The sequence below is a fragment of the Saccostrea cucullata genome, unplaced genomic scaffold (assembly GCF_032062105.1).
Source record: "Saccostrea cucullata isolate Sc308-1 unplaced genomic scaffold, CSIRO_AGI_Scuc_v1 ctg103, whole genome shotgun sequence".
Lineage (NCBI taxonomy): Eukaryota > Metazoa > Mollusca > Bivalvia > Ostreida > Ostreidae > Saccostrea > Saccostrea cuccullata.
In genome coordinates, this window is record NW_026937060.1 from 160,394 (window position 1) to 185,708 (window position 25,315).

Below are 25,315 nucleotides of genomic sequence, written 5' to 3' on the forward strand. Positions count from 1 at the left end.
ACTAACATATATTTTTTTGCGATTTAAAAGTTTGCTTTGAACTGATTTCACGTAGTAGATACAGACATAAATGATAATTAGCGTCGCTGAATGCATAACTTACGCTGAAGGAAATACAGATTCCATTTTTAAAATGAGGTCAAATTTACTAGAGTAGAAAATGTATTTAAAAGATTAAAAGGTCGAAAAGGTTTCAATACATCAAATGTTGTAGATTATTCAACGGGCGTCTAGATGGCAGCGATTTTGATTTCAATAGAAGGCTACAAAATTCATTGAAATGAATTTATACCCATATACCCATATCGCCTCTCTTCTTTACCACTGTATGAGATAGGAAAATGTATGTCTCCAAGACGAGGACTACAAGGTCAGATAATGCATAAAATTTGCTTAATAATAGTTATCCATCACAATGATTAAATGTAACTCCATTTCCGTCTAACCATGCAAACTATGGTCCAGTTTCTTATTATAAATGTGTGACGATCGGGCTCGAGATTCAGTTGCAAACGGGTTTTATCATTAGACATATGGTGAAAGCCGAGGGTAGTCCGCATGTTGCGCTAGAGTATATATAAGAGCGCATCCGAAGTGAGATGGTCATTCTGTGATCAACTGTCAGCGGAGAAGGTGGCAAAGTAGCAGGTACGGTGATTGAGATTTAAAGACGTTTCATTGTTGATTAATACAACTGCCCAGTGTTGTATTGTGTTTCCGTGATTATATACAGTGATATTTACTGTGTATATTAATTTACTTCTTGTACCTGGCTGAAGCCTGTGTAGTATAAAGGGATACAGCCGTCTAGTGACACGGCTGGGGACAGATCCCTGAGATACATACCTCGGACAGAGCCCTGTCAACAACCCGATCATTGTTCTTTGTTTTTGATTTGCTTTTATAATAAAGGGATAGATAACCCTAGAAATATATGTATATATTGACTCGTTTTCATCTTAATCATTTTGGTAATTATTTTCTGTAAATCTAATCATTTTGATAATCACGCGGACTGATCCAAATCATCAGACCCAGAACACGTTACAAAAATTGGTGGCAGCGGTGGGAATTGAATCAGTACTCTTAATTTCATTGTTATCATTTTGCTACTTGTTTAAGCATGTCAGGTTTACAAGCCGAAGTTGATTTTTTGGAGAGAGAAATAGTTCGTCTCAATAGAGAGATACATGACTCTGTAATGAGTAGAAATTCTCCTGGTACACAAACTCCTGGAGTCCCGAGACACAGACCAGTCATAAGTACCAGTACCCCGAATGAGAGACGGAGAGATAGTATGAGTGGATATGTCAGTGATGATGTATGTTCATGTAAGAATGATGATGAGAGTTCTGTATCTACTGAGCGACCTCCATTGCGTGCTCCCAAGCAGAGGACGCATCCAAACCAGAGACAAGCTCGATCCAGAAATTTTGTAAAGCCCGCTACATATGATGGATCTGGTTTGTGGAATGATTATCTGTCTCACTTCGAATCGGTATGCCTTTTGAATGAATGGACAGAGACTGAGAAGGGACTATACTTGGCTGCATCCCTTAGAGGCCAGGCACAAGGAGTTTTAGGAAATCAGCCTAGAGAGGGACGACAGAACTACAAGAAACTAATTAAGGCTCTCCAAGATAGGTTTGCGCCTTTGAACCAGACAGAGCTTTACAGAGCACAGCTCAGAGAGAGAAGACAAAAGGCGTCTGAGAGTTTGCCAGAGATGGGTCAAGATATAAGAAGACTCATAACTTTAGCCTACCCAACGGCTCCCGATGACGTCCGGGAAATTCTCCCTACAGAACAATTCTTAGATGGGTTGCACAACTCTGAGATGCGTCTCAAGATTAAGCAAGCGAGACCCATGAACCTGAATGATGCGATACAGAGAGCTGTAGAACTAGGAGCATACAACAGAGCAGAGAGCCGTCGCATAAATACTGTCAGGGTGATGAGTGAGAATACTGAAGACTCGTCTAAGACTTCGAAACTCGATCATTTCATAGAAACGGTTGAAAAGAACATGCGCTCATTACAGCGTGATATGAGGGAATTGAAACAGTGGAAGTTTCAGTCACAAAGTCAAACACGTATGTCTCGTCCAGCGACACATACAGACGATAAAATTCGAGCTAGGAAATGCTATAAGTGTGGATCCGATAAGCATCTGAGAAAAGACTGCCCACAGCTGAGGAAAGAGCCTGAAAACAAGTTTAGGAACGAGATCAATACTAAGAAGGTTCAGCATGAGAGGCCTGGTACAGTTCCAAAGAAAGATCACAAGTCAGAGGATGAGTACTCTAGATCTTTAAGCTCTATTAATGGGAGAGGGGTTTATGTTACGGCCCGTATCTATGGAATGGACGCATACTTGTTAATCGGTACAGGTGCTACAGTATCTTTGCTGTCTACAATATGTTATGAAAATATTGCAAGGTCAGGAAACAATGCATTAACCGAAGTCAAGAGAGACGTATTAACGGCAAGCGGAACTACACTTAAAGTGTTGGGGAAAGTTCCAGTGGATTTCAAGCTGGATGATGTTGAGTTGCAACATGAGATGATTATAGCTGATATTAGGTAGACGGAATACTAGGTCTAGATTTCTTGGTAAAGCATGAGTCAATTATTGACATGCATAGGCAACAGATATCAATATCAGGCATAGAGCATCCTATTCATCTTGAGGGGTCGGCGAGCTCATATAAGGTAGCCATTGTACATAGGATCACTGTACCACCTAGATCAGAAGTGATGGTGGAAGGGCAGATATGTGCTAGTTCGGATGGAACTCTTCCAACAAAAATTGGTTTGATAGAGCCAGCTGAGAAACTTCTTAAGTCGGAATCTTGCTTGCTGGCTAAAACACTTGTTCGGAGACAGGACATGGTTCCCATCCGTATCATGAATATTTCAGATGACAGTAGAACCATGTTCCCAGGAACTGTTGCATTTGGAAGAGCTCTATAAAAGCAGTACTTGTCATTTAGATAAGGAAGATAGACAGAAAGTCAAAAGTCTGTTATTGAAGTTTGCAGCACTGTTTTCAAAGACTGACGAAGGCGTTGGACGAACTGCTACAGTCAGGCACAAAATAGAGACGGGTACAAATGCACCTATTAAGCAGGCACCTAAGCGTCTCCCATTTCACATGCAAGAGGAGGTTAAAGAACATGTATCTGACATGTTACGAAGAGGCATTATAGAACCATCACAAAGCTCTTGGTCTTCATCAGTTGTACTAGTGAAGAAGAAAGACGGGTCTACAAGATTTTGTGTAGACTACAGGCGCTTAAACAGTGTTACAACAAAAGACGCATACCCATTACCTCGCATTGACGAGTCTCTAAACCAGCTGCGTGTTGTCAAGTGGTTTAGTACGTTGGACTTAAATGCTGGTTACTGGCAAGATGAGCTAGAGCCACAGGATAAGGCTAAGACAGCATTCGTCACTCGTCAAGGTCTGTACGAGTTTAATATTATGCCATTCGGGCTTTGTAATGCCCCAGCTACGTTCGAACGCTTGATGGAGTCTGTGCTGGCTGGCTTACAATGGCAGATATGTCTTATATACCTAGACGATGTCATCGTATACGGAAATACATTTGATGAAATGCTGAAAAACCTAGAGCTGGTCTTTGAGAAGCTTCTGGCAGCTGGACTGAAGCTGAAAGCTAGGAAGTGTACTTTGTTTGCTCAAAAGGTTAAGTACTTGGGACATATAATCTCTGAACAAGGGATTCAGACTGATCCTGAAAAGATTGAGATTGTAAAGCATTGGCCTGTACCAGTGAGCAAGACACAAGTCAGATCATTTATTGGTCTTTCTAGCTACTATAGAAAGTTTATAGCCAATTACGCTCAAATTGCTCAACCTTTACATAAACTCACGGAGGCAAATGTTCCATTTAAATGGAGTGATGAGTGTCAGAGTGCGTTTGACCTTCTTAATAGTCGGTTGACTTCTGCACCGATTCTAACGCACCCTGACTTTACTAAGCCTTTTATACTAGACACGGACGCAAGTCAGTATGCCATGAGCGCCGCTCTATCACAGATTCAAAATGGCCAAGAGAGGGTCGTGGCATACGCAAGCAAAGTTCTCAGCAAGTCAGAGAGAAAATATTGCGTAACCCGTAAAGAGCTTCTGGCTGTGGTTACATTCATTAAGCATTTCCGACCATTCTTGTATGGACATACCGGGGTAAGTTCTTGGTCAGGACTGATTACAGTTCGCTAAAATGGTTACTCCGATTTAAAGATCCAGAGGGTCAGTTGGCTCGTTGGCTCGAGGTCATATCAACTTATGACATGGAGATAGAGCATCGGGCTGGAAAACTGCACGGAAATGCAGATGGACTCAGTAGAGTACCGTGTGTGCCAGTGTGGATATTTTGATGGCTGGGACAAGATGGAGATGTCCACGGAACATGCAAGAGTGGTAGAAGACGAAGCTCAAGCAAATAATGAAGTATCTGACTGGGTTACTATACAAGAGAAATGTAAGGATATAAGACTTGTCAAGTCTTGGTTGCAAAATGAGAAACGTCCTGAGTTTAGTGATATATCCTCAGAAGGATATTTTGTGAAATCACTTTGGGCTCAGTGGAGTAGACTCGCAGTAAAAGATGATCTGCTGTGTAGAATGTGGAAGATAGAAGATAGCGATATGACCACATATCAGATAGTGGTTCCTCTATCCCACAGAAGACTGATTTTAGAGCAGATGCACGATGCAAACATTTCAGCTCACTTAGGGGTGAGAAAGACACCCAATAAGATAAGGCAATGCTATTATTGGCCCGGTCTACAGAGTGATGTGAGAAGCTACGTGTCAGGTTGCGACATATGTTCCAGAAGGAAAGCTCCTCAGAAAACGAAAAGAGCCCCTATGCAGCCTCTACAAGTTGGATTTCCATTTGAAAGGATAGCTACTGATATCCTAGGTGAGTTTTCTTAGACAGAAAACGGAAACAGATACATCTTAGTCATCTCGGATTACTTCACCAAATGGACCGAAGCGTTTCCAATGCAGAATATGGAAGCTAAAACGGTAGCTAAGATCATCACCAACGTAGTTATCTGTAGATTTGGATGTCCGAATATCAAACATTCCGACCAGGGAAGACAGTATGAGAGTCTACTTTTTACCGAGGTATGTGGACTTCTCCAGATCTGGAAGACAAGAGCCACACCATACCATCCGCAGTCTGATGGTATGGTGGAACGTTTCAACAAAACACTAGCCACTATGCTAAGTGCCTATGTGGATGAAAACCACCGGGACTGGGATGAAAGCATTCCATACGTGATGATGGCATATAGGTCATCTCAGCATGAATCCACAGGCTACAGTCCGAACATGCTCATGCTAGGAAGGGAGGTTACGACACCTCTAGATATCATGTATGAGATACCTACCTCTTGGAAAGAAGTTTCCAAGAATGAATGGGCATGGATCTTGAAAGATCGGATGGAGAGAGCACATTCTTTGGTCAGACGTCATGCGGAAGGTGCAATGTTTAGACAGAAACATTACTATGACATGAAAATGTCATATGAGAAATTCAAAGAAGGGGATTTAGTTTATATATACTTCCCTCAACGAAAAGCTGGATGCTCGCCAAAGTTCACGTCTTACTGGCGAGGACCATTCAAGATATTGGCTAGAATATCAGAAGATTTGTATAAAGCAAACTGTGGTCGCAATGGAAAAGAGCAAGTAGTACATTGTGATCGCCTCAAAGCATGCAAATCACAGGTTCTGAGAGGTGAAGACGAACAGATTCGTCAGGATGCTGATACAGCTGTCAATACAGAACTGCCAGATAATCAGTTTGAGACTGAGATTATCGATGACAGTCAGTCAAAGATCGAAGTCACAGATGAGTTGGCTGAAAACGTTAAGCCAAAGCGAGAAAGACGTGCTCCAGCATGGATGAAGGACTATGTCCCTGAATAAATTGCATTGTAAAGCACTGAAAATCATGTATATAACTGACTGATTTACTGACGAGCCTCAAATTTATTGTCTTGTATAGTAGTTATATCTGCATAATAGTTGTTTAATGTCAGAGTATTAGTATTTTTGTTGAGAAAATTATGTATGCGCTGTTCTAAAATAAAATATTTAATCTTTGCAGAACAAAGATGGTAAACACCAAGCTAACACCCAGAAAGGCAAAAGAGATATGCCCAGTATGTTTTGTAGAATTGGACAGTAAAGAAGCTTGGACAAAGCATGTGGTTAGTTGTGCCAGTAGCATGTTAGTATGTAGAACATGTCAAGTGTCCTTCAAGAAAAAGGAGTACTTGCAGAAGCATATGCGGACCAAACATCCTGATGTGCCTTCCCAATCATCAAAGGATGTAGCCGAAAATGAGGATAGTGACTGGGATGTGGATCCAGAAGTTCAGCTTGGGGAAGAAGCGATCGAAATTGAGGAGAAGGAAATGGACGCTGGACCATCTTCTTCCAATAGTGATGATTTAATCGCAGGTCGAATTGTCCGCAAGAGAACAGCACCAAGTCCAGTCCAAACCTCCAAGAAAATAATCATTCCAGAAAAGGAATTGATACAGAAGAAGAGTGTTGATAGAGCTGTCCAGACGACTTTACCTGACCTAGAAGAAAGGCATGTCCAATTTGTTGATCATGGCACCCAGACAGAGAGTTTTCAGAGACGGGTGAAGGAGGTGACTGTAACTAAGTTCAGTGAAAACGGACAGAGAATCTAGCGCATTAGAGAAAGCGAAGAAACTTTTGATATGTAAATTGTGATTAGTCATCACAGAACATTTATGAACATTAAGTTTAATTTCATGTTTGCTAATTTTCATGTTTGCTAGTTAATGATTCATAACCACCAGATAGGTGATAAATAATCATCATTCATCATACATACCTCATTCTTGTTTGGTCACTCATCTGTTAGTATATATAAAAAAAATATTTATAGTTGTATCTTTGTTTGTCATGTGAGGACACATGATGCATCGAGGCGTGGGTAGTGTGACAATCGGGCTCGAGATTCAGTTGCAAACAGGTTTTATCATTAGACATATGGTGAAAGCCGAGGGTAGTCCGGATGTTGCGCTAGAGTATATATAAGAGCGCATCCGAAGTGAGATGGTCATTCTGTGATCAACTGTCAGCGGAGAGGGTGGCAAAGTAGCAGGTACGGTGATTGAGATTTAAAGACGTTTCATTGTTGATTAATACAACTGCCCAGTGTTGTATTGTGTTTCCTTGATTATATACAGTGATATTTACTGTGTATATTAATTTACTTCTTGTACCTAGCTGAAGCCTGTGTAGTATAAAGGGATACAGCCGTCTAGTGACACGGCTGGGGACAGATCCCTGAGATACATACCTCGGACAGAGCCCTGTCAACAACCCGATCATTGTTCTTTGTTTTTGATTTGCTTTTATAATAAAGGGATAGATAACCCTAGAAATATATGTATATATTGATTCGTTTTAATCTTAATCATTTTGGTAATTATTTTCTGTAAATCTAATCATTTTTATAATCACGCGGACTTATCCAAATCATCGGACCCAGAACACGTTACAAATGCTAGTGTTATGTAAATGATGTCTATAAAAAAACGTAAACAATACAATAAAAAATAATTCTTGTGTTGTGAAGATGATGTCTATAAAATAACGTAAATATCTACAACAAAAAAGAATTTAAAAAGAGTCTTCGTTCGTTTATCCAAATTATCACAAGTTTCTAACTTTCACTGATGCCCAGGCATACCCAGAAAACTAGACAGTGATCCCTTAAATATTGCTAATATTGAGACTATAGTCCTTACTTGTAGTGAATTAAAACCCGTGATTCACTCCTTATTCCTCAACCGTAGAGCAGACGCAATAAAGGGCAATCAAATAAAGAGAGCGGACTGCTGTCAAAAATTTCTTTGAAGTTTTTTGTCGGTAAGAAATATATCCTTCGCAAAGTTAAATAAAGACAGGGAATGTGCAATCGTCATAAAATGTAGTTATTTTATACACATTTTTAAAAATATTTGGAACTTGAATGTGTGTGTTGATTCGTTTTGATTTTCAGAAAATTGTCTGAGAATATTTATGATCCTTGCAAATTGTTATTTTTAGAACACCAAACAGTTTAAATGCAATTTACTGTTTATATTTAAAGGTCGGTTTCAGCGGTATCCTCCCAGTTTAAAAGTATTAACAGAGATTAGATTTATTTTGAAATAAAGAATTGAAATCTGCACTGAATTGGAATAAAATCAAAGTAATTTTATTCTCATTAAGTGTATATTAAAGGTTCTTCTGCTAAATAATTTGTATTGTAAATGATAATCTATTCCTTTCCCAGCTTCAAAAAATATTTTACGCTCTATGCTTAATTGTGCTGTATAACTAGAGCGTTGCATGCTCAATCTGTACATTGGACAAAAGATGCTTTCATTTTGACAACATTGTCTTTTCAGTGCAACAAGTGTAAATTACTTCACAAACATGCAAGGTTTTTTTTAAAAAAAAATATACACAAAACACAGCTTAAGAAGTCGCCAACCAAAATGAAATCAAAGGAGAAACATCGTGAGAACTTTTAAACTGAGCTAATACTTTTATGTACCGATACATTTTGATAAAGTATCAAAGTCACCCGCGTGGTGCGGTGGTTAGAGCACCTCACCTGCTCTAGAGTCTCGAAGTAAGGAGTTGATCCTTATATACTGAAATATTGATCTACATTGTTATTTTCACTCTTCAAAATACATCTAGACAGCTTAAGGTACTTTTAGAAGAATTTTCTCCAATAGACGAGACTAAAATTTTACGTGTTAAACACACGTCAAAATTTACAGGACTTTGAATATATCAGTACTTGAAAACCTTTATGTGAATTATCCATCCGAGTTATTTGCATAAGACAAAGTAACCAGAGAAATAAAAATTGGAGATAAACCATTTCCCAATAAAGTTGAGATACATTATCCTTAACTTCATAACGTAAATGTGAATATGAGGATTGTTCATCGACATCAGTCATAAAATTAAGATCACGTATTCAAATAGAGTAGACATTCATATTATGTGGTTACATTATATCAAAAAGGAAATGTCTTAGGTTACATAAATTGTTCGATTGCACTTCAAAGAAATGCAACCTTCAACTTAAAATCGTTTCATCTTGGCTGTGCATGTGCCTGCTTATATAATTAAAAAAAGACATAGAATAGGCCTATTTCTAAAATTTGATAAAGGTTTTAACTTAAAGGTATTAAGTATACTGACAAAAAGAGGTACAAAACTGCAATAGGTTATGAAAAAATTAAGTTTCACATAACTAGCAGTAATCAACATTGCTGACACTATTTGAATCCTCCTTTGTTTTTTTTATCTTAATTAAAATTTACACTTGAATTCAAAAATTTCACACTTTAATCTGTTAAATTAAAGGTATTAAATTTTGACCTTTTTTAATACATATCGAGAAGCATTTATTTGTCAGTGAAACACCACAAATTTAGGCTAATTCATGTTATTTCAGCCTTTCCGAACAAAAGGATCTTTTTCCGTGTCAGTACCTACTGAAGCACGAACTTTCGAGTAACGCAGTTATAAACAAATGCTGATCGGTCGCCATACCCTAGTGGAGGAACGCACGAATCCTTACTTCGCGACATGCAAATGCAATAACCACTGCGCATTTCAAAGCACATGAACAACTGGTTATTTGGCAACTTAACAATTACTACATACCTTTCCGTCTTAGATGGAGAATTGAACATTTAGAACCTTCCTAATACGGAGCTATTACCCATTCACAGGGCTACCCTTGCGTAATCCATTTGCAATATTAGGATAAACTAAAAGTACAGTAAGGATTGAGATGACGTTACATTTGTAATTGTTGCCTTAAAATCGGCCTACCATTTTGTTATTACCTCTTGTTTTGGTGCATGCATTTTCACGACAAAATTAACATTAATACTGAATGTATTTCTTATAAGAAAACCGTTATTGACTGTTTCCGTAGATTATGTTTAAAAATGACATATGTTACTTTATGCAATATAATACTTGATTAAAAATTAAAAAGAGATTGAACTGTCGACTTTTTTTGTGTTATTCAGTTTTAAAAAGTATTGTAATTTTTGTTATGTACATTTCTTATAAAACTATATATATATTATCGTATTTCTGTACATTAAATAGTCACCGATATTTTTTGTGCGCCTGTATTATATTGCGATTTCTAACAAGTACACGAGGGTCAATGCCCTCAATTTAAATTGTACCTATGCATTTACAAATGAATTAGTTATTCTATAGGTTAACAGATAAAATCAAACATCGTAAAGATTTTTTGTCATGTGTGTATAAATTTTCTTTTTTATTTCTATCAAATTGCATGAGCGACTCTTTTATATAACCAGCATGAATAATTAAATGCAATCACCCATAAGTTTCTTTCATTTTTATTTTGGTGCATCAGATCGTGAAATCTAGTCTTTTAATCAATGCAATATTACATAATGGAATACATTAAACTAAATTCTATTTTATTTGAGGCATGATTAATGTTTCCTTTTAAACCGCGGTGTTAATGTCCTATCCTTCTATTTTTGTATCTGAATGCGGTTTCAATGAATGACCAAGGTCGTGTAAGAAGAGGAAAAAAAGGTGAAACTTTGAAGAGATGTCTCTCCTTTATGTGGCTCACCATTACAATTAATGTAACATTTTAATCAATTTCAATTTAATTTTAATTAAGTAATAATTAAATTAACAGTAATATAGACCCCGTCGTTTAAATTTGATCAATTTTGAAATAGCGAGTTTCACGTCTTCTTACATTTTACATGTTTAACAGCACCAAAATTTACTTAATGTTTAAAATTCTCGCTGCCCTATATTATTCACGTCTCTGTGGCCTGATTGTGACGTCAAGTTAGCGCGAGTTTCTCCGTGTATATTTCGCTGAAAACCCATGGCTAGCGAAGATGTGCGAGCACTCCCTTCGATGCTCTCTTAGGGTGGGTTTATACTTGCTATTTGTTCTTAATATTACACCGGGTTCTATAGATAGAGGATATTCAATGTTTTGTTGTTGAATATGGAATCCTGTCTCACGAGTGAAATGAATTCCATATTCAACTACAAAACGTTGAATTTTCTGTTTATTACATTTTCTTTGGTTTTTTGTTTTTGCCTAGATTCTTTTTGTAATACAGTCATAGGCTACATGACGTCACAGTTGAGCGGTTGAGACGTCATAGATAGGTGAAAACATTGTAAACATGGATTTTAGCAACGTATTTTGGGTGCCTCTGGCAGTTTTATTCTCTGTGAATGGTTTACTTACTTCTATCTATCTTATATCAGGTCAAGAAAGATTTTTTTACGGCACTCTCCGTTATGGGGAGGAAAATTGAGAGTTTTACCGGATTTCTGATATTTGTTACACTGTGAAAGGATATTTTGATATCCTTTCACACTGTGACAGGATATCATTTTTATTCAATGAATAAATTACAGTATTTCACTGTTAAAAATGTAAGGTATTTCGACAATGTAAGGGAGATTACTCTTGAATAACCAAAACATTATCGTATTGGATGAGTCGCTTTTTTCTAACATTACCTGAATTTTAGGTTGACTGCCTGATTAAGGTGTTGCCAATAAAAGTACATATCATTATATCTTTATATTTCTGTTAGCTTAAACTACTGGTCCGAAAAAATCAGCATTTGACTCTCTTTTCGAGTGTAAAACCCTTTAAATAATGTTGCAAAAGGTAATTTTTATTCATTTATAATTAATCACGATTTAATATCAAATTAAACTTTTACTTTAACTATGTAACTTGAATTAGCATAATAGACATCATTTTTGTTGGTTTGAATGACAAATGATTTTGCACTTGCGCAGTTAAGATAAAATAATTTTTACAAGTACTTTCAGTTTATAAATAGAATCTACCTAGAAATAAAGGATTCTTTATCCTTCTCACAATGATGTCTATATAATAATATACTTGTGCTGATTGCTCATAATAAAACAGCAGGGTCAAATGCACAAACAAACAATCAAAAAGATTAGAACCCAATGGGTTCAAATGGAATTAACTTTAACAATTTTCCATATCTCATTATTTTCATCCAGTTCTACTTCAACAATTTTCTTTATTTTCTTTTCTTTAAACTCCGACATCTTCTACTATTCTGCCTTTTTCTCAATGTATATTTATTCATTTACTTACTGGCAAATATAATTCATCATTGAGTCAAATGCTGGCTGACATTTTTCATACTAATTCTTTGCAAGAAGCGATGCATTTAACATTTGACAGCATACTTTTACTCTAGGACAATGTACTGAAGCTCTTTTATGATCAACATTTAATTCAACGTAAATAACGGGTTATTTCAAAGCACAAATAAGTTGTCCTTGAAGAAAATTACACCACCCAACCCTCAACTCAGCATTCACATATGAGTGCCCCTAACACCATACCAATGACCACTAGAGAGATTTACTTTTGTATTATCAATTCTGTTCGTCCATACATGATACAAGTTTAAACGTCCAAGTAAACTGTCACTTGTAGAAGTCAGTGCTTCTTGCAAGAGTCCATTTACAAGTTAAATTTGACGACGGCTTTTTTCCGATCACGACAAGGGGCACACGGCGGGTGAGACTGGTCGGCAGGGGATGCTCACTCCTCTATGGCACTTGATCCAATTAACTTCTGATATTTTGGAGATCTTTGTTTGTTTTATCACTATTTTGTATTGTTTTATGGAATTTTGAGCTTGAATACCGTTCGTTATCTCTACATTTTTCATGGAAAAGCGTTAAATATATCTTCTCTTAAATTTTGTTGAAAAATAACAACGATTGAGTTCATATTTATTCCTTCTTTAGTGGTAAATGAAACAATCCATTGGTTATTAATGCATATAATATGGCTAAAATAAAGATATGTTCCGTCATTATATATATATATAATATTCTTTTATATGTGCTAGAAAACTGTGAAAGAAAGATATGGAGATAACGAACATTATTCAATCTCAAAGTCTATAAAACAATACAAAATAGGAGCAGAGCAAACACGGCCCTCTGAAACATCAGAGGTGGGATCAGGTGCCATGGAGGAGTGAGCATCCCCTGCTGACCGGTCACACCAGCCGTGTGCTCCTTGTCGTGATCGGGAAATAACGGGAAAAATCAGTCGTCAATTCAGTGTATAAATAACGGACTAACGATTAGTATGAAAAAACGTCAGTCAGCATTTGACTCCATGATAAATTGTATTTTGCTGACAAGGTCATTGTATCGACCAAATCTCGTTGTAAGCGACTGAGGGTCAATATAAAAACCATTTATTCTTTTTTTTTTAAATGTAAGAGTGAGGGGGGAACCATACATATAGATTACACTTTCACTATATACGTTTTAAATACAAATATTTTATGGTAACAGTAGTATTCTTTTTTTCTAGTTCATCTGTTTGTTTCTTTTAAGCTTAATGTTTCTCACAAAGGTTATCTATGTTTGCTCTAAGTGCTTACCTAAATTAAATAAAAGAGTTTTTAATCACATAAACAATGTTGCCTACGTCATTAATATTTTAAGGACAGATGATACAAACAAAAAATGGATGCCTGGATTGGTATAGATTCTTTGGACCGATTTTATTGATAATGATGTAAAATTAATAATAAATTTCTAGAATAAAAAGAAATTGTATACCTTCTATGAAATTCAAAGTGCTGCCTCACTGAAACCATCCTTATTAATCTATACAAATATTTTTCACGTCAAATGCAATATTTGTGAAAATTTGAATAAAAAATTAAAAACTACATAGTGAAATTTGTTCATTCTACTCATTAAACATGACTCAAGTTGTTATTTTCAAATTTTTTGACAAAAGTTTGCTTGTTTCATCTGTCTTTAATAGCATATGATTTAAATTAAATTTATAGCATTTTGAAGGAGAATTTTGCTTTTTTAAGGACTTCACTTGATAGCCAAAATTACCACCAAGGTCTTACATAAAAATATTGAATCATACTGAACTTTGTATAAATTCTTTTTTATAAGCGTCACACCAGGTTATAGATTAAGACTCAGGTATCCATTAGATTCATTCCTTTATAAAATCATAGCAACAAAAAAGGTAATAGCATGAACACTGATGCAGTAAAAGAAATCATATATATAATTAATTTATTTTGTGTCTGAATCTTGCTTTTGCTACTTATTTTACCACAATTTTGATTAAAAGTAGTTTGAGATTAATGGATATTTTTTTCTTTACTTAGTCCTCCATGAGAAATTTACACTCAAGTAAAAAGTCATTTAATACATGTTAGTGGAAGGACATCAAATTAAGACCTTTACTCGCATTCACGACAACCGAGCACTATGGGATTCTTTTTCTTACATACCAAAGGTCACCATGACAATGGATTATTTGAGGAAAAATCTGTGACTTTGACTCTGTTGACGGACTAGGCCAAACAAGTCTAAGTAGAAAAGAATACAAGACGTAAATGTGTCCTATATTTGAAAAAATATACACTTTTTTCGAATACATCAATTTCATGCCACTCAAAAAAAATGCGGTTAATATGTTTATTTTTTTTATTTTGAATTTCATTTGATTTATAAATGTATCATTTGAAAGGCTTTGAATATTTTTTTTCTCTGGAAATCAAAATCAAGAATTCCACTCCACATAAAACATATACAAATTTTCCAATCATCTTTACGATTTATTTTAACATACCGGCGCCCCAACACCCATTAATCTAAAATTACCACCCAGTTCTCAAATATTCCATTTTTCTTAAAAAGTTTATAATTGTACAAATCAAATTAAATTTCTAGATGTTTATCTAAGAAGTGAATTATTTGAAAATTAGGTAATATGCTTTATTATGACACTCGATGTAATATATATGATTATCTGATTATTCAAAGTTAAGATTTATGACTTAATTTATCATAACATTTTATTTAATTGTAAAAAGCTGCGCATTACAAAATTGCCAAAAAGTAATACTTTAATGGTATGCTGTCAATTATAATGTGACCAAGATCAATTGAAGGTGCATTTGCCGTGTAACTCATTATGTACATGTAATTCTTAAACCGAGAGAATTTTATTTAATTTATGCATGTTTTAAATTTCCTGTGAACATAATTTTATTTTAATGAGTGAATAATGTTACTTTTATCAATGAATTACGGGCGACTTGCAATATCGTTTACACATCAATGAATTAATATCCTGGTGCATTCACTAAAATATATGAAGTAGCGAACAGTATTCAAGCTCAAATGTCCCTTAAACGATACAAAATTTAGAGCATAGCAAACACGGACCCCTGTAACATAGGAGGTGGGATCACGTGCCATGGAGGACTAAGCTATCAGTGAGAGCTTGTACAAATAATTATTGAATGATTATTAAGGTTCATCGATGCTCTGATAAGAGAGATAACTCTTAATGACTATTATTCCTTTATAGATTTAATTTGTAAAGTTGACGGATCTTTTTTGTCCAATTTCGCCCGGGAAGCTATGCTATAATTGTTGGCATTTTACCCATGATATACATTTCTTTTGGAAAGTCATTGAGGTTAAAGCAACATTTTATATGAGTAGACAGGGGGTTTATGAACCTTAAGTTTCAAATGTTATAGTTATTTTGCTCCTTTAAAAGATTTACTTTAAAATTCAATCCCAATTAAATAATCAATATGTTAGACTGGTAAAACTCTTTAGGGACTATAACGTTGATTCCATTGTATTTGTTTAATATCATTGAAACATGTTTTATTTTCAGTTATTTTCATTTCTTGAAATTCAGCATTTCATTCTTCAAATTTAACTACAGCAAATAAAAATATGATACATATGTCTATGGCTGTCTTCAATATGATATTCTTTTTTTTTTTATACGAGTATGTCAACAATGAAAGACCAGTCAAATCAAGCGTGTGGGGTTTTGCGAAACTGAAAAAGTTATAACGACCACTAATCGACTTCAAACAAGACGGTCAACAAAATAGGCTCGTGATCAGCATAAACACGGACTCCTAGATATTTCCAGAGGTGGGATCAGGTGTTCAGGGGGGGGGGGAGTAAGCATTCCCCTTTTTTCGGTAACACACGTCATGAGCCCTACGTATTGATCAAGTAGACAGAAAATTCCATATTCCAATTCAGTATAAACATAAAGGCCAAAGACTTGAAATAAAACAAGTCAGCCACCATTTTTTACCAAGGTCATTTTTACTAAAAAAAAAAAAATAACGACTTACCGTCTTACATGTACCGAAACTCCGGCTTCATCAATAGTACTTATGTGAATAATTATTTTAACGAAATATTTCTGTTGAAGACCAATCACAATATGTGAAAATTTCCTTATTCCGTTTTAATGAGGAAGCAGTTGTCTATGATATTAAAGATATTGGTTTCAATTAATTGGCAGGAATACTGGGAAAAAGTTAGAAAAGTCATCCGTTTTGATGTTAAAGACTATTAAAAGCTTCGTGATTTCAAATTTTCTAAAAGTTCCTTGGGGTACAGTAAATATCTACATTTAAATTAATTTGTCTTTAATAGAATTATGATAAACAAAATTCTTCTGAGGAATTTTTCTCAACAACTAATTTTCTGTAAATAAAACATTGTATTCGTGAGGGTTCTAACCATAGCAATATAAATTCTGGGTAACGTTTTCCTTTGATATTTACATCCCAACCAGTATGCTACAGAACCCCAGATATTCAGTAATATTTCGTTGTCTTTTTGTTTGTTTGTTTCTTTTTTTTGGGGGGGGGGGGGGTATATGGCCTTTGACTGAATGGACTTCAAGCCTTTCTCGAAAAGATGGTTGTTTTGTCAGAAAGGTGCATTTTTAAAGATAGGGGGTCTTTACTCCATGTCTTTTTTTTATAATAATTTATGTTTTTATGCAAAATTGCAACTTTTCAGGATAAAGTTTCAGAAAATGAAGCAAAGACCTCCTCGTTTTGAAATTTTTATGTTATGCTACGAGAAAGTGATCCTTTCTGTCCTCTTTAAATTGTATGTTAAAGTGATTTTATGGGAAATCATTTCATTCATTTTGATATTTTAGCAAATTATAGTAATTTCTCATAAAATATCATTTACTTTCATGTTAGATGTAATTCTTTATCAACAAAAAATGTTGTACTTGAGATTTCATCTTTCACTTTCATGTTTCTTACACTATTGACATTTCGTTCGCCTTTCATCTTTTTTGTTCCTGTTATCGCAGTCGTCAGTCACTTAATATTGTCTCTTACTTTCTTTAGATCTTGAATACTGTTCGTTATCCCCATGTGTTTCATACACCCCATGAAATGTATAACCTTTCAGTTGAATTATGCAGGAATTATACATAATGTGATGATAAATGATAATTTCATTTCATTTTTCATGTATTTGTTGGATAAATTTGCGGAAATTGCATTATTTGCTTTGATCAACTCATTTTTATATCAGAAATCGCATCCATAGATACATATCTTTGCTCATTTTCCCATTGTCAATAGGAGTATCAATCGACTGTCCTATTTTGCATGATAATGCCCCTTTTCTGATTTTTTTTACCACAATTACTGTTTCTGATTGTAATATACATTATTTCATAAAATAGTGTCAAATTTCACACGTAATTTCAGACAGATAAAAGGTTGCTTGCATCAGAAGTATTAAGATATATTAACATAAAAATCTGGCCAGGCACTCAAAATAATCAAAAAGGAATCAAAATAAAATACAAATAATTGTGGCACATAAAATTAGCATTTTAGATCCGGAAGCAATTTCGCTTAAAACGAGAATATTTTTATAATATAAGCCTGTCATATGCAATTAAGAGCGGATGTACATAGGCCTTGCCTGTTGCCCAATCCTTGTTATGTTATCCAATGAAATATGCTAAAGTAATAAGAGCCTTGTCCAATTTATTTTGTGGTAATAGCTTGTAAAATTTCTGAGCATTATTCACACATTCATTGATTTCTCTTTTTAATTTGTACTACATAAATAATTTTGATATATACACTATAATTTCTTTCTCAATATATTAGGCATATGTAGATATCTTTTCCTTCATAAAGCAAGTTTTGATGTACTTTTCATTTGTTTGTTAAAATAAAGTGCAAGGTAAATCTGCAGTGACATTGATTAATGTAATAGTGAATAATGACAGCAAAAAAGTAACTTCTTTTGCCATATAAGCAGTTTTAACTCTTATTTTCCAGACATTTTTATAATTAAAATGACCTGTCTGGCCCAATCATTATTTACACGATATATATACGTTTTTCTTTTTTCCTTAAATTCTGATATGTATTTAATTCTGCCACGTTTTAATGGTTTTTAAATTACCTAATGATTAAGAAACACGTTTCACGAAGATAATGAGCAGGTTTCTGTCAAAACACATTTGCTGGGGTTATTTTATATGGAATTCAGCTAATGTTTAAGCGAGTGATTAATCAAATAAACAACCTTGGGACGCACCATATGCGAATTTGTAAACATGTCAAATGTTCAATTTCTTGAATTTATATCAAAAACATAAATCATTTAAACAAATATATTCAAAAAAGTTGCTTTATGTTGCGTCTGATTCTTCTATTTAATCGCATGCAAATCAATGGGTTTTTTTTTCAGATTGGACAGTTGAAACTCACAGGAATAAGGTAACAGCCACAAATTATTATCTTCTCCATTTCTATACAATGTAGCTGATAGAAAAATCAATTCATGCATGAAATACATGGCGATAACGAACCGTATACAAGCTCAAAAGTCCATTAAAAACAAAAACGGCCTAGAGCAAACACGGACCTCCAAAACAGCAGAGGTGGGATCAGGTGCCATGGTGGAGTGAACATCCCCTTCCGTCCGGTCACACCGCCGTGTGCTCCTTAACATGATTGGGAAATAACGGAAAAATCCGTCGACAATTCAGTGTGTGCATAAAGGCCAAACAATAAGTTTGAGAACGTCGGTCAACATTTGACCTAATGATAATTTGTATTTGCTGACAAGGTCATTGTATCGACCACAGAACCTTCAAAATAATGACTATAAACGTGACTGTTGATATTCTCGTTTCACGATTTGTTTGTCAACGAATAACTACGTTTTAAAAATTGTTTATACAAAGAACGTGTATCAATCAGCTGAGAGATATAAACTTCGTATGCTTTTGATTAAGGAATATTGCTGAATAAGTAAGGGAAATTGACGATTGTAAGGTTAAAATCATCTCGTTTGTCATAAAGCTTGGTTGTTAGATTACCATCAACGTCTTACTCAACTAAAATATAAAAATATGAAACAGATGTGGGAAATTGTGGTATCTTTAATTTCAATTTCATTGGGATATATCGTATCTTCACGTAAGCACACTTCGTTGACAAGGGATTTTTCCCTTGTTTCCCGATCATGACAAGAAGCACATGGCAGGTGTGACCGGTCGGCGGGAGGTGCTCGCTCCTCCATGGCACCTGATCCCACCTCTGATGTTTTGGAAGTCCTCGTTTGCTCTGCTCCTGTTTTGTATTGTTTTATGGACTTTTGAGATTGAATGTTGATCGTTATCTCGATATATTTCATCGATATACTAATGGAAATAATCGTTGTTAATTGATGAGACATTGTCGATATACCCAAATGTCAAGTTGAAGGCCACGGCAAGTGTTTTCTTCTTTTTACGTATAATTTTGGGACAAATTCTGCTTCATATGACTATTCAAATAGTATTCCAAAAGTATTCCAATGAAAAAATTACTTGTTTGATAGAATTTCTAAAAGCCTACCTTAAAGGACATAAAGAATAAATCTAATTTCTATCCATATCATCGCTCTAAAACTTTTACCATGAAGTGTACATCCTTGACTGAATACATACATTTGTATGTATTTGATTAACAACATCCATAACTGTTCTTGTCTTGTATACACATCTTTAATCAAGATGTGCCCATGACTGAACATGTGCCCGATTGACAGCCTGATTACAGCAAGATTAACTGATCTTGTCCAGCATACACTCTTTTTTTCTACATCCATGACTGTTTCTGTGTCTGTATCCAACAGTAAAGGATGTCTTGCAGTAATTAGAGCGAGTGGTGGTCGTACTCCATAAAGATTATTTTGTGTGAATTTTCATTTTGAAGGTACATCATTTCATTGACACTTTGCTTTAAATTCTGACGAGATACTTTCATGAAATTTACGGAACATCGAATTGAAATAGACATCATCAACCAGGAATTAAAGAAATTATTTATTGTATGCATTTGTTCTTTAAAACTTAAAAAATGTTAGGTGAACACTTGGAAGTTTGGTTCAGTGTATATGATGAGTTGTTTGAAATAAATATCAATAATGTAGCTGTAAATTGTTTACGTATCGGTCACATTATTCAGAGATTGGGAATGCGATGAGAAACCGATGCGTTTTTAGCCGGGCTTATTGCTCAAAGAGCAATTGCCGGCTTATGTCATCCTGTTCAAGGCAGGAAGTCAACCCCATAGTCGCCATTTTAAAGTTACGAGTAAAAATATAGTTCTTGCTCTCAACCGCTTTTGAGATAATACAAACGCTAAATAAAGAAAAAAAATAAAATGAAGTTTTATCTTAATAAAACATAAGTAGTTATGACTTTGAAAACTTCAGTTCTAAGTCAAAGAACATAGTTCATTAACGTAAGGATTTTTGATAATCAGTGTCATCGTAGTTCTCTACACATACGAGGTAAAGCAGGAGAGGGAACCAGACTGGCCTGTCTGTTTACATTCAGCTGTGGTAACAGATTCTGACAAAATCGGACCGTGGTATAATGATCGAAAAACTCACTGTCAGTGTCTTATCATTTATATTGATAGTTTTAAAATAATTTTTTTCATCAGAATATAAACGTATGATTCATGTAAGAAATCCATTCTGCTCCGTAAATGAGCCTGCTCTCTGTACTTCTGAGTACTTTGATTGGATAAAAGTGGCGTGGTTGCCGGCCGGACACATATAGACTGAGGCCATTTGGCGAACCGGTGGGGGTCATCGGTAGAAAATAAGTTGCATTCAAAAATCAGCGATGTCTCCACCGATGTCCCTCATCGCTCCTTATCGGCAACCCATCATTAACACATCTTTCAAGGATTAGCGGATGTATGGCCGAGTATGGTAAAGTGTCCGTTGAATCCGATTTCTAGTTTTAACGAGAAATTAGCAGTCACACCAAGTAACTCCACAACAAATGAAAAGACCATTATATCGCTGATGTACACATCTGCACATGTCATTTCTCCAGGGCATTTGTATTTGCATTTAAAATAATTTAAATTATTGGTTGAAATTGGAGCTGGCGTTGACAGTGATATTTAGTATTGGTGTTTAATCTTTGCAACTGTTAAATATTTTGAAGGAAAATTTGTAAGATGAATGTGGATAAATCGCAGTTGTTGGGATATACTAGGAGAAAAAAGAAAAACGGGAAAGGTACGTGCTGTTCCGTCTAATGATTGTTAAATGCGAAATGCAACTACTTACAATAAAATCAATAACAAATTGTTTTTAATCTTTTAAGTTTTGTAATATGGAAGATTTTCAATTACTTAATGGGAACTCTGATTCATGAAATTTATGTTATTGATAACTTTGTCTTATTTTAATTTTATTTTTATTTAAACAGGCGTACTTAAAAAAATAAAATAAAATAACAACAATCAAAACAGCAACACTTAAAAAGTTTTTGTTAAATTATTTTAATTCTGATTAATTAATTTTAATTAATTTAATTTGTTTTATTTTGATTTATTTATCACTTCCACCTTGCAATTGATCAATACTTATGAAATGTCTGATTTTTGCTTTGAATATAATCTTGCTTGCTTTAAACATAATTGACATTCGACATTTACTTTATACTATTTTTTCATAAGTATTGGAAAGCAAAATCTTTGAAAAGGCACTCAAACAAATCAGAGGAATTCTTCAAAACGCTGGCTGTGTGTAAGTATTAAAATTAAATTAGATTCACTATACATTATTTAGGTTATCAATTTAAATATAAGTGTATGAGAAAAAGTGCTATTTAAAAAAAGGATGTCAGTTATTCATCCTTAAAAAACAATAAATAAAAAGTTTTGCTTTGCTTCAATTTATCAAAGAGGATGAAAGAAGTCGTATCAATGATTATATGTTATTGATTAGAAGCAAAAATTCATTTAAAAAAATAATACTGACAGTGTGCACCTCTGATTAAAGCAATACATTTTAAAATATAAGGACATTGAGAAAATGTGCCCTTTTTGTTGATATACTTAATATATTGTACATATTTTATTTATTTATTTTCAGAAATATGAATCAGGATGTTCTGCATGTACTTACTCTATGGATTGATTATATCAGGAAACTTAAGAGTGAAAACTCGAGAATAGAGACAATAATCAAAAATTATTCTCGGATAGACAACATCTTTCAAAATATGAATAAACGAATAGAGGTTAGTTTTTAAAATCTATGAAATTTTAAAAATATTTTAAAAGAAATAATTTGGAAAAATTGAAGTGCATTCTAGTTCTGAAGTAGTAACGAAACGTGAACATATAAGGATTTGGTTTTATTCCCATATCTTTATTTTGTGACAACTCATTCTCACCAAATTCACATGACTTCTAATGAAACATTCAAGTACTTATTTCAGAATCTGTAATTCTCCCAAATATAATGAATAAAAATGTTATCTTTTTTTTATTCTTAACAGTTAATTCAACGACACAGAGTGTAATTATTAAGTTTTTTCATCATGTACGTTATTTTTCGGATGAACAGTATTGCTCATGGACATCTTGTTATTAAATGATTGAATATGACCATTTGAATTACATCGTTTCTGAACGAAGTCAACACATACATTCAATTCACAAATTTATCTGTTATTTACCATACTAAGTATTAATATTAAAAATTATATTGTTATTTTTGTTTTCGCTTTAAAATGCAAAAGGAAAAAAATACCATTATGGTAAAATGTTTCTAATGAGAAAACTGTGTGCTATTTTAATTGAAATACATTTGTAACTAATTGTTAAAATGAACCATGTAACTTAACAGCGATATGTTATTCGTGGTCGCGGTGTGCATATTGTATTTTTAAAAAAAGATGTTCAACTCTTATTCTGAGATCCGCGTAATGTAACTTGTTATTTTTTTTTTTGAATAATTGCTTCCTTTTTTGACTTTGGAAAGAAAATAAAGTGACTTGAAGAATTTGCATAGGATAAACTTACTCTTTTTTTATATAGATTTCTAGGTCATTTGTCATTTTTTCAAAATCTGTCATCTTTTCAGATGCTAGAGATGCAATGGAAAGAGGATGAGTTCACAGGAGAAAGCATCTAGATGATCGTGTTTCTCTTAAGAAAGCTTGATTTTTCATTTATTGCACATGAATGAATTTTTCAACTGAAATATGACTAAATACTAGACTATATGTCAAGTTTAAAGCAAAAATCAGAATTGTTAAGAAAGTAATCATGTCACCTCAAGTAAAATATCTTTCATTTAATGCAATTGATATACTGAATCAAAGAACACTGACACTTCAAACCTTTTTTTTTCAAATTTGTTGAATTTACAAAGGTATTACTATTTTGTTACGTATAAATGACAATTTCTAAACTGTACAATTTTCTTTCATATGGATTTACTAGATGCAATACCATAAATACATGTACATGTATGGGTTTGATTTTAGACCGAAGAAGATTATTCATGATTTCCACATTCATTCATCATTCTATGCTCAATGTTTTGAACATGGATGGATTTTAATATATAAAATTGTCAAATCGTCAATACTCTAGGAAACAAGAGCAAATTATCATAAGCCAAATTAAACCCTAAAAAACGTTCTGGCTTCAAAAAATTGTTTCTAAGAACACTCTTTTTTCGAAAGTTATTGCCGCTTATTGTTATCACTGCATTTGGTGTTTTATCTTTAACAAATCGTTAGAAAGAGCACCCGCATCTTTGCTAGCCAAGGGTTTCCGATATGAAATCTACTGTAGAGTAGATTTCGGATCGGAAAGCCTTGGCAAGCGAAGACGGAGCAACCGCTAAACAATGTTGTTAATGTTTCGCCCGCGTGGCGCATTGATTAGAGCGTCTCCTCTAGAGTCGCAAAGTATGGAGTCAATCCTGAAGTCGCGGGTTCGAATCCCACTATTGGACGTGGAGACTGGTCCTTTGGATGAGACTGTAAAAACCAAGGTCACGTGTTGTACAAGGTGTTAGAATGAAAAAGATCCCGCACGGCATAACAAACCTCAGCGTTGCACATTTGTTAAAAAGTTGCAGCTCTCAATTAGCAAGTGGTGGCGTCCCCATATTAGTAAAAAAAAATCTCGAGAGGGACTTTTAACAACATGAAAAAAACCAAACAAACATAAAGTTTATTTCAACATATAACCTAAGTTAATGTTGCAGGAATTTCAACAATATTTAACTTTTCATCGTGTTTTATTTTGGCCGATTTTATATACATTGTTAGGCCTTTGCTTTGAACTAAATTTGACTATGGAATGCTTCATTCACTTGATAAATATATAAGACCATTCAACATGGGATGTTTACTTCTCCTAGGCTCTTATCCCTCCTCTGGAATGTCTTAGACATCTCTATGTTATGTTCAAACATTTTGAATCGCTCGTATTCTTTTGAGATCGATCAATGTTATCTTCAATCGTTTTCATGTGCAATGAATAAATAAAAATAATTAGATATTTCAATTAAACGCATAACTTAGAAGCTACAATGAATTGAAATTTTTCATTACACCAGCAATTGTTGCAAATCACTGGTTCTGCTCTAGGCATCCTATTCTCATCTCAGATTATAATGGCCACATTTAATTCGTTGTTTTCGAGGATGCTTAGGTATTAACTTAATTAAGAAATTGAGATAGCTATTGTAAATCTTATTTCATTTATTTACTTCACATGTTTTATTCAAATAACATAATTGATGAGGTATGCTAATTTAATATTTCGGTGTTTCTATGTTCATCAAATGAATTAAATATTTCTTAATCTAATTAATAAAGTAAATTAAATTGCATTATTAAATTATTTTATTTATTAATGTTTTACTGAAGTATATTTTCAGTGTATCATGTTACAAGATGAAATTACTATAATCCTTTTTTATGAATTTATATCAGTATAGTTTATAATATGATACATC

General features: G+C 34.2%; 1 protein-coding gene across 1 annotated transcript; it reads left to right on the forward strand.

Annotated features, from left to right (window-relative positions):
* The first annotated feature begins 21,425 nt into the window (after nucleotides 1–21,425).
* Nucleotides 21,426–23,752, forward strand: LOC134247155 (uncharacterized). The gene is made up of 4 exons (XM_062729496.1): nucleotides 21,426–21,565; nucleotides 22,009–22,078; nucleotides 22,427–22,574; nucleotides 23,423–23,752. The coding sequence occupies exons 1-4, from the start codon at nucleotides 21,505–21,507 to the stop codon at nucleotides 23,471–23,473; spliced, it is 330 nt and encodes a 109-aa protein (XP_062585480.1). The 5' UTR covers nucleotides 21,426–21,504; the 3' UTR covers nucleotides 23,474–23,752.
* The last annotated feature ends 1,563 nt before the right edge of the window (nucleotides 23,753–25,315 follow it).

Excerpts from the sequence above, each read along its gene's own strand:
- LOC134247155 (XM_062729496.1), top strand. The coding sequence starts at position 21,505 with ATGAATGTGGATAAATCGCAGTTGTTGGGATATACTAGGAGAAAAAAG. Across the intron at positions 22,079-22,426 it reads CTTCAAAACGCTGGCTGTGT|AAATATGAATCAGGATGTTC; the intron begins GTAAGTATTAAA and ends ATTTATTTTCAG. Across the intron at positions 22,575-23,422 it reads ATATGAATAAACGAATAGAG|ATGCTAGAGATGCAATGGAA; the intron begins GTTAGTTTTTAA and ends TCATCTTTTCAG.